The sequence below is a fragment of the Fukomys damarensis genome, unplaced genomic scaffold (assembly GCF_012274545.1).
Source record: "Fukomys damarensis isolate Sample0158 unplaced genomic scaffold, DMR_v1.0_HiC HiC_scaffold_19, whole genome shotgun sequence".
Taxonomy (NCBI): Eukaryota; Metazoa; Chordata; class Mammalia; order Rodentia; family Bathyergidae; genus Fukomys; species Fukomys damarensis.
In genome coordinates this window covers 17,935,137-17,946,342 of record NW_022900931.1, presented here as the reverse complement: position 1 = coordinate 17,946,342, position 11,206 = coordinate 17,935,137, and the positions used below count along the sequence as shown (strand labels likewise).

The 11,206-nt window shown below is 38.1% G+C and overlaps 1 protein-coding gene across 1 annotated transcript in view; it reads left to right on the top strand.

Annotated features, from left to right (window-relative positions):
- The window catches only part of Abcc9 (ATP binding cassette subfamily C member 9), a 142,774-nt gene that overhangs the window by 72,111 nt on the left and 59,457 nt on the right, over positions 1-11,206 (top strand). Inside the window, exons 23-26 of the mRNA XM_033766278.1 lie at positions 3,692-3,829; positions 3,947-4,072; positions 8,052-8,148; positions 10,207-10,436. Coding sequence (XP_033622169.1) covers positions 3,692-3,829; positions 3,947-4,072; positions 8,052-8,148; positions 10,207-10,436 — 591 coding nt within the window. The remainder of the gene's footprint in view (positions 1-3,691; positions 3,830-3,946; positions 4,073-8,051; positions 8,149-10,206; positions 10,437-11,206) is intronic.

Here is an 11,206-nt window from a genome sequence, read left to right as displayed (position 1 = left end):
GGACATATTGAAAATTCATTTCAACTTGTTGCCTCCAAGAATACCTGTCCCTACAATTTAAAGAAGGAAAGAAAAAAAAACTCATAAAAGCCATAGTACAATCTAGCAGTAACCTAGGCAATTGTAAGTACTTTTCACAGTGACTGGTCCTACCATTAAAAATGACTTCTTGAACCTTGGGAACAAGTAATAATTAAAGTACCTGAAGATCATGTGACTTGAAAATCTGAAAGTTTCCGCCTCCTCTAGGTGTGGCCTTCTATTCCAGTTCCTTCCACTGCATGTAATTCAATCACCCTGGCTGACTTTAATTGTAACATCGTGGAATTCAAAGACATCACAGTTTTAACTTACTGTGCATTTCTATTCATTCTTTACAAGATTAGTTGTAGCATCAGCTCTAATAACTTCTTGATGGTTCTCTCTAAAGATACACTGCTTACAGTTAAGGCATGCTTTATGTTTTTGGACTGTGTATGGGCTTCCTGTCGATGTATAAAAAACTACCATTGAATGTGACTTAACATAAAGTTATTGTCATACCATTCGGTATTTCAGAAGTCTGACAGAGTGTTAGCTAGGCTGTGTTACCTTCTGGAGGCTCTGATTTTTCCTAAGCTTCTAAAGGCTGCCTGTATTCTTTGTCTTATGGCTGCCTTCTTCCCTTCTCAAATTCGGCACCGTTAGCCCTTTCAGACCTTTCTTACATGGCCACATCTCCTATCTTTAGAACCAGGAAATTTCTCTGCTTTAAGATTCATGTAGTTATTTTGGCTCGCTCTGGGTAATCGCTTCTATATGATTTGCACAGACATTTACTATATTATTTTATTGGATTTTTGCAGTAATCTGATGTTCTTCCTGACAGGTCTCTTATCCTTATTTTATAAATAAAGTGAAATTTAAAACACTGTCCAGTGTAGAGTGGTTGTAACCACAACTTGTCTTTCTTAATTTAGAGATAATAGACTTTCCATTATATCTTGCTATGTTATGACATTTAAAGTCAGAACTTTGTGGAAAATTAAATTAGTATAAAAACTCATTTCTGGTCATGTCTTATTTTTTCTGTGTGAGAAATTCTTGGTTCAGCCAGGATAACCATGGTTTTTATAACTCAGGTTTTTATTGGGATCAGAAGCAAAAGGTTGGCTCAAACCATGAACATTGCCTCACAATGATTACCTGATTTTTCTAAAATCAGTGACATGCTGGTAAATCTTGGTTTTTAAATCTCTGCTGCATTGTTGGAGATGGAAATGGAAATACCTTTCTCGGTGTAATACCAAAACAGTGGTATTCTTTCCACCATGTGGAAACATTTATTTCATCCTACATTGCTTTATTATGATACCTGAACTCTCATTTTAAATAATTCAGAAGTTATATCATAACTTCTGAGTTAAGGGAAGTTCCTATATTAGCAGTAGAATCTCTTATTCAAAACAACAAAATTAAATAAGAAAACTCATATAAGAATGTTTTTCTTGCTGTCAAAAGGAGACAAGCAACAAACAAGGAGCTGGTGTCTCTGATGATTTAAAAAAGCAACTCATTGACAGGTAGAAAATAAGTTCAATCTATCACACTACTTCTTAGAACATTTTGGGAGTAACTGATACGAAATGGTTCAGAGGATGTGAAAGGTTTTTAAATATCTTCCATGTCATTTAAAAGCATTTCAGGATAATCGAGATAATTATACCCTTAAATCAATTTTTTTCATTCTCACAGACAGAGTAAGTTACTGTCATAGTCACTTTTCTCTCATTACTGAAACAAAATACCCAACTCCCGATGTTAAAGGGAAAAAAATTTATTTAGCTCACTGTTTGTAAAGGTTTCAGTCCATAAGTGGCTGGCTCCAAGGCAGGGTGTCATGGAAGGAACACAGTGGAGAAATAGTTCATGGTAGGCAGATAGTAAAGAAACAAGGGTCAACCACAGCTCTTTCTGTCCCTTCCATTGTATCCAGACTACTTCGGGTGGGCGGCTCTCACACCCTTCATCCTCGTGCCCTTGATCCCAGCATTGCGCTGTGAATCAGTCCCAGCATCACACACTCTAGATCCAGTCACTTCTCAAAAAGCCCCACCAATGACTGCATGAGGCTTTTGGGGGACATCTAGACACAGCCATAACAATATAAATATACATGCATGCTTATGTGGATGTGCTTATTATGGTGATTTATTCAACTATTACACTATTGAGAGCATCTCATTATTTACTTGGTTTAAATTAATGAGACAACTGGAGTGATAGCTCTGTTGTTATAAGTGTTTTTATAAAAACCATTTAGAACATCAACTCTATCACCCACTTATTCATAGCTATGCTATCCAGTAAATGGACTAATAAAAGATTATTTTAATTTTGAATCATCTTTAAACAAAACACTTGATTACTATTTCTAAGACTTCTCGTGAGTGCTTTAATAAAGTGATATTACTTACAGTTTCTGTTGATACAGGCAGCACCTTATGGAGAGTTGAAAAACTACTGCACTAATCATGTCACTATCATACTGATCATAATGATCACGTACATACATTTATCCAACTTCCAATCGTCAATTTCCAACTCATTAGAAACTACTTTTATTTTTGGTCATCCAGATAATGAGCAATACAGTTTATTTGTATAGAGAATATGATGATGCTAAATTATTTCCACAGTTTCCTAGGATCATAATTTCTAAGTAGCTCAGTAGCCTGTGTGTAGCAGAATGAGAACCCAGTTATTTCTTTCTTGGGCCTGTATGACAAAGTAGAAAGTTGTCTGGATGTTGCTGAGAAACATGTGTGAAGAAGACAGGATTCCAGACATACGTCCCAATTCTTCACCAGAAAGTTCTATCATTTTTCCAGCTTCGTTTCTTTAGCAGTGCCTCAGTCCTTCATTTCCTGGCACCGCAGGGCTTCTGGTCATCATGTGTCTGCTGTACGTTGTCCCTGCAGGTTGTTCCGCTTTGCAGTTCACTATTTGAGGGAACATTCTGGCTCTCCTTAGCAGTTTATAGTTTTCTTCTTTTAAAAATCCCAAAATGTGAAGCAATGCACTATGATACTCTATGTAATGCTATAGGAATAAAACATACATTAAAATAATCCGATAGTTAACATCACTAAATCAATTAATATAATTTTCTAAATGTCTCAATCACTTGGTGCATGAAAATTTTCTTCCCAATGCCACTGACATTCAGTGTTAGGTATATTATACCAAATGATAATAATAACATTAATCTAGTATCTATTATGTACCTGGGGCTATACAAATCATTTAATGTATATTACTTCATTTAATCATAAGAACATTCCCATGAAGTATGTGCTGCTGTGATTCCCAGTTTCTATGATCTTTTTAATTGTCTAGAACTCAACTACCGCAATTATATCTTCATTATTTGGTCTTTTATAGTTTGCTGAGTGATGGTAGGCTTTGAATTTTAGGAATCTATACGAATTCATGCCATTTATAATATTGTTACTTGTTAAGAGCTCTTTAGGGTGAAAAAATCCAAAAACTTCATTTCTGGCTATTTAAATGCATACAGAATCTGTTTCTCATAAATTGGATTTGGGGGATCGTTTGTCCTTTGTTATTTTTGTTTCTACTCTCCAGGGACATGGAGTTGTATAAACAGTATGGAAAACGTTCATCTTCCCACCACTTTATCTGGTTGCAGGATGACCCATTCTCTGCCCTGGACATCCACTTGAGTGATCATTTAATGCAGGAAGGGATTTTGAAATTTCTCCAAGACGACAAAAGGACACTTGTTCTTGTGACTCACAAGTTACAGTATCTGACACATGCTGACTGGGTGAGAGTTTTGTTATATTTATATTGCAGTCATATAATACTAGGACATGCTTTCTGTGAATAAAGATAATTCATTTGGCCACTTATGGTTTTTGTCACATATATGTGCTTTCTTTAGATCATAGCCATGAAAGATGGAAGTGTCCTAAGAGAAGGAACTTTGAAAGACATTCAAACCAAAGATGTCGAGCTGTATGAACACTGGAAAACACTTATGAATCGGCAAGATCAAGAATTAGAAAAGGTAGATAGATACTCAGTTCAGATACAGCAAACATGTACTGTGCAATTACTAAGAATGCTTTTAAAGAGGTATCCCATTTAATACTTGATGATATAATGGATCTCATCTCAAACTCCAAATGATTGTATTTTTGTATATCATTAATGGACAGACTACTGCGCTTTGAACCTATAAAATTCTAATGCTGTTTTTAGGTGAAGTGCTATGAGATTTTTGGAGGATTTTCATTTATATTTGCAACTGTCAGTGTATATAAAACTTAAACACACTCTTCACTGAAACATGGCATTTCTTCACTTGGTCTTATTTTTCTTCATTTATATCTTTTTTTTTTTTTCATCTGTAACATGAGAATATTTTCAGTCACTGCTTACCTGCTAAGGGTCCTGGGCAAGACAAAAGCCAAGGTGATTGTGAAGGAAGGGAAAAGCTGTGAGTTATTGGTGAATAGGGATGGAGGGGTTATGGCAGGTGGTCAGAAGAAGAAAAAAATGAGATTTTTATATGTATATAGTTTTTTAGAACCCACAAGACCTTTCATACAGTCTCACAAGCCCCTGAGAAGTAAGTACAGAAAATATTATTTCACATTTGTAGCTGAGAAAAGTGAGGCTCAGAGAGCTTGGTTAGCTTGGCTAATGTTGTACAGTAGGTTTATTCAGTGGTACCAATAAATTTGAACCCAGGTCCAGTGTAGTTGCGCTTTAATGCTGCAGCATTAAATGATATGATAACAGACTTGGAAAACAGATTGAACACAACTTATAGTTGCGAGAAGAAATTGTAAATTAAATTTGCAAATTTTTGAAATGTTTTGCTTTTGAATTTGGACTAGGACCATGTCCAGAGTTTGGTACTCTTGGATAGGACTGAACATTTTAAAAATGAAATGTTTGCATCAAGAAATTTCTTAAAGATATCAGGAGAGTAAATGCATCATTTAAGAAGGGGAAAATCTATGTTTCTATAGAGAAAAAGATAAAAAGACAAATCCTGACATGTCTCTATCTCCTATGAGTTTTATGATGATCTCAAAACAAAGCACATAAAGAAGAAAAAAAGCTGGACATAGAAAAGGCCAAATCGTAGAAACACTAAAGTTAGAATATTAAACAAAAATAGTTACAAGATACAATCCACAAGTGTGCATTTAGGAGATGTACTGTGGGAGGCTTAATCATAAACATACTGGGGATGGCTTCAAATGACATTTTTTCCAGCGCTCTAAACTCCAGGAGCAAAATAATACGACATAAGTTTAAGGAGTATAAGCTTATGGTTTTCTTAGTAAGAAGATTAGGAAAAAATAAGAGCTGTTGGCTTGATATTATAGTAATATTGCTAAGCAGGCCAAGAAGCAAGTTCATTATGTTGTATTTAGAAATAGTCATCATTTGAGATAGAGTAGCTCTATGATTTTTTTCCTCATTGAGTTCATTGGTACATTTTAGGTATATAGTACAGTTACATTCATCATTGGGATCTTGTACCTTTACATGACAGGTCTTGGTTCTTATTTTCCCCCCATGTCCCTGCCCTCCCTTACCCCCCTTCTCCCTTCGCTATTTACAAAAGCTTCATTTCCATTTTTTCAGCTCTATGATTAAAGACAGATCGCAGGTTATAAATCAACAGAGGGAGATAGGGAACGACTTAGGGTCTGATGGGGTAAATCTATTTGTGAGATGGAATGGTGGCCGGGAGAAGCCAAGATAATAGAACACCAGCCTAGAGTACCCATCTGGGGATGGAGGGAGATCTGCCCTTCAATGGAAGGTAGGCACTTGAGCTCATCAGGAGTCATCAAGAATTCCATCATGGAGATCAAGACTACTGAAAGACATTGGGATAATTTTTGCAGAAAAAAACTTTCTGTTTTGTTTGGAAGAACAGTGCATTTACCTACAAGCCAGTGCCAGTTTTTGTCTCTGGCATCTGGTAACATCTGGAGAACGTTTTTGGTGGTTAAAACTATGGCAGGAAGATGGTACCAGGACCCAGCCAGTAGGAGACGGGATGCTTCTTGGCATTCTGCAGGGGACAGGGCAGCCACCACCACAGACACTCGTGCCACCCAGATGCTAATGGTGCCGAAAATGAGAAAGCCTGTCCCGGATTCAGAGTAAATGAAGCAAAAGAGAAGGAAAAGGAGATCAAGGGACATATGGAACCTTCTGCCTCGAGGCTTTAGGCAGAACTTTCAGTTTAAGGATTAAGGAGTAAATGGAATCAAAATGAATGTGTTCAAAAGATAGTCGTGAGAACTACAAAGAAGGAGATGATGTTTTTAGCTGATTTTAAAAGTTACGGAGTGGGTAACATCAACCATTATCTTCAAAATGTTATTAAGCAAAATAAAACTAGCTTCATCAGATGCTTCCCACTTCTCTGCCCATGACCCCACTTTGGCTTGGCACACTAAATATTTACTGGATAAATGAAGCTAAATTTGTATTTACTTAACCCAAACACCAACACAATTCAAAATCGTGAACCTGTAATGAGCTTCACTGGAGCATTTTACCCCTAAGACAATTATCTTTAAATTTTTTTGTGATGTTTTGTTTTCAAGTCTCCAAAATAAATCTAATGCTCCAACATAATGGGGAGTTGAGCCAGAAGCAAACCTGCTTGGTTCAAGTTTATTTTACTCCATTGCATGATACACAAAAGATGAGCATAGCTCTTCATTTTGTGTCTTAGGTAGCCTTGTTGGAAAACATTGGTTTTCATATCAGGAGGCAAAATCAGAGGCTAATGTGAAAATGCCTTGTAAAAATGCTATTCAGGCGACATTTTGGTTTTATTCTTTTAATCAAGAATTTGGAAGTAACAGAGTCTTCTAGAACAGTAAGTCTGTCAAATCAAGTGTTATATAAGTGCCAGAAATGCTTAGATCACTGCTGATAACCTAAACTTTATTGGTTTATTGGGGTAACAAACTGCGTTTCTGCTTTTTTTAAAAAAATTTTGGCATATATATATAGAGTCTGCAGTTTACTAGATATATCCCAGAATTTGTGGGTGAGTTGACTGGATCTCAGTGTGTATTCCCTCGCAGAAGCAGGGTGATTAGTTTTCAAGTCTGGCATGAAGAACCTGGTTTAATCCACCATTTACCTGAACTGCTGCTACTGACCCAGTTCTGAGAGCTGGGGAAGAGAGAGCACTGAGGTGTTGGAAGCCAGGGCAGGGAGAAAGTAAAAATGTTCCTTTATGGAGCACAGGACAAGTCTGCACCAACCCTTCAAAAACTGTTGTTGTTGCCACCTTTCCCTTCTCTTTCTATATAGTTCCCCCTCCGAGACTTTCTCTAGACACTTAAGGACCCTCCCTCCCTATGTGCTTCAAAATTGCCTGCCTTTATTCATATTCTATCTATCAGAATCCTCCTGTGTAGCTCCCTCAGTGAGATGCAGAAGAAATCATTTCCATCTAATAATTCGTCACACCAGTAGATGGATGTTAGTTTTACTAACTCAGAACTAAATGTATTTTTAAAGGAAGATACTTAATAACATAAATGAATCCTTGGAAAAATCACAGTGTTTGAAACTGATATAAAGATCGCATGAGTAGCAGTGGTGGAGGGATGCTTTAGAGGTAAGGCAGTTACTTTTCCTTCCCTCGGTGGATTCCAGCACTTTGTCATGGATTTTCCTGGCCTCCCACTGCCTTCTACCTCTGAACACCAAAATATTTCCTACAAACATAAGACTGCTCATTACTGCTTTTGGGATAAGATTGCTAGGTTTGAATTGAAGGGTGAGCAGAGAGCCCACGAGACTGATTTAAAACCATTGGGGCCCAGGGGTTTAGCTCAGTGGTTCTGCCACCTGCTTCGCAAGTGCAGGGACCTGAGTTCGATCCCCGGTACTAAAAAATAAATAAAAAAATAAAACCGTTGGTATGTGTAAGAGTAAGTTGATCCCTTCTTCCCGCTGGAGCTGATTGAATGATAGCACAATGTTCACTGTAGGATATGGAAGCCGACCAAACAACCTTAGAGAGGAAAACTCTCCGAAGAGCCATGTATTCCAGAGAGGCCAAAGCCCAAATGGAAGATGAAGACGAAGGTAGATCTTTTCTTGTACCTGAACCATTCAAATGGGGTAACAGACTGTAAGGATTTTATCTTGTCAGTTGATATGTGAACGTCTTAGTGAGAAGTAATAAGTCGCCGTGAAGGGGAAAGTGCTAAATCAGTGCCTAACATGAAAACAAAAAGAATAGGAGGCCAGGAAAGATATAAGTCATGCATTGGTGGGCAATAAGAGGGGCTCCACATAGTGTGTCTTAGTGCGTTTGTACCATGTGTGACACAGAATTGAAAGGAAAAGTCTGGGTCTGACAATGCATCTAGAACACTTGGGAAGGCCTAGGGTAGTGATCGAATCAAGATAGTAGTAAAATGAAGGTCCTTCAGAGATAAGTGGGAAATACGGGACTGTGTTTTGATTCATTCAGTTAAATTCTCATGAGGACTTCACGGCAATGTAACAATAAAGGATAAGAACATCAGGGTGTTATTTATCCATTTCCAGGATTTAATATTACCAGGAAAAAACACAATCAAAATTTGAAAAAATGAGATAAAAATTATATTGGCCTTGACATTTATTGCCAAGAGATTGTAAGACATATCACCACTTAATCCCTTAAAGTAAATGCATTATATGTACTTCAGTTCCTTTGGAGTCTTTATTTATGACTGCAGTTCTCTGAGCTAACTTAAAAATGGAGAAAGTATGATTTGAAGCTCCCATACATGAGACTTATCAAACATCAAAATGTGCTGCCTTTTAGATAATAACTATTCAGTGTTTCTGAGAATGATCATAGAGTATATGAATGAATGAATCAACCAATGAACAATACATTTTGCATTTCAGTTTCTAAGATTGAAAAGGGGTTTTAAAGAATTTTTGGTTCTGTAAGTCATCAGCTTCTGGAATTCCAAACCAGTTATCTTTAATGCACTCTAAACACAGAGTCATACCCAATGATTTTGTCCGGTGTTCCTGTGGAAAGTACATCACAGGAGATCTGTGGAGAGGCTGACTCTGCTCTGGGCTTGTGTTTTCCCAGATGTAAAATGGTAATACTTCTTTTACAGAGGCAAAGGGGATACTATGCATTAAGTTGCAATACATACTACCTACTAGGCTGCTACTCCAGGTTCTGCCACTACATCTGTTCAAGCCACCAAGAGAGGAGGAAGGAAAAGAACAGGCATCTTGCTTCCCCTGAAGGCATCTGAGGCTGTACATATTGTTTCTACTCACCATTAGCCCGTTCATTGCCTGGACAGATTAGGAACTGGGAAAGTGTGCAGAAGTGGTCTTAGCTGTGCCAACTTGGGCAGCTTGACACTGAAGCAGAGCCTGCATACTGGGGAGGCAGCTAGCAGTCTTCAAGGGTTCACCTTTTGGGTGATGCAAATTTCTACTCCTGTCCTCGCACAGAGAACACCTTCCCACTAAAGGAGGAGCCATCCAGGACCTAGTAATTTATTTCATCCATGCTCAGTGATTTCCATCCTATCATATTTGCATCTCCCTTTTCTGATGACCTGTGGATAAAAGATGAGCCATCTGCCTTTCCATATCCGGTCCCTGCAGAGGAGTATGTTCTGCATGAGATAAGTGGAATGGAAGCTGTCTTTGGAGAAGAAAAGGATGGAAAACATGCCTCAGTCACTGGGCGGCACAAACGAGCAAGCTTTGCGAAGCTTCCCTGCCTTAGCAGTGGAGGACGTTCTATTCCGGGTGTCGTTTTATAACTTCAGGAATGTGTAGGTCAAAAGCTGTAGCTGTTCCCAGACCAGATCCATAGTTTTATTAATAATCCCTTCAGTAATTTAATAAACGTGTTCCTGGTCCATACCTCCAGTCAGTTTGATCTGGGAGACAAATGGTATTAGCCAGACCCAGATTTTATGTTTGTTTAATCATTTATGCAATCATTCATTCTTTACCTATTTTCAAACAAAACAAAACTATGAGGTTTAGCTTTAGCTTGTGGCTTTTTGCATGTTTTTGTATGACAATAAAAATTATATCTTCCTCATGCCCACCTGAAGCTCACACAGATGTTTGTCTGTTGCTTGCTTGTTTGTTTTGGCATGTGTGTAGAGGAAGAAGAGGAGGAAGACGAAGATGATGACATGTCGACTGTGATGAGGCTCAGGACTAAAATGCCATGGAAAACCTGTTGGTGGTACCTTACTTCTGGAGGATTCTTCTTACTCTTCTTGATGATTTTCTCTAAGCTTCTGAAACATTCAGTTATTGTAGCTATCGACTATTGGCTGGCTACATGGACATCCGAGTACAGTATAAACAATACCGGAAAAACTGACCAGGTACTGTGCATTCAGTTCTGCTTGTACTTCATCAAGAAATTATTGAGAGGAGCCGGGCATGGTGGCACACGCCTGTAATCCCAGCACTTGGGAGGCTGAGGCAGGAGGATCACTGTGAGTTTGAGACCAACCTGGGCTACAGAGTGAGTTCCAGTTCAACTACATAGTGAGACCCTGTCTCAAAAAAAAAAAAAATTATTGAGATGAACAGTGACACCACCTTAGGCACTAAAAGCCCAAATGTCAGAGGATGATGGTTCGAAAACTTGACAATGAGTAGAGGGCTTGGAATAGAATAAACTGTCAAGAGCATAAAAAAATGACATCTATTATTATTGCTTGTATTTTTAGAGATTATCATAAGAAACATTTGAAGATGCTGTTTGGATTTAGATTCAAGAGAGTTCTGTACACAGCATTTTTAAATGTATCCTGTGTATGCCCTACACATGCATACGAGGACTTTTTGGTTGTTGTTTTGGTGGTATTTGATTTTTAATGCCCCATTGTGAGGTTATCAGCTGGTCATTCTGTGATTAGGGATGGAAAGAACGTGTCCCATAAGGAAGAAAACCCAGAATTCACCCAAACCTTAACACAAGATTTATCCCTTCATCCTTCATCTCCCGGGAAAATCTTGAAAGGAAGAACAGGAAGCTGGCAGGGGTTGGCCTGGGGGATCATAGTGGGGATTCTGCTCTGGGTCTCCAAATCCTGCACACCTCCAACTGTCTAAATGTATGCAAGATAAGGAAGTCACCAACCTTGTC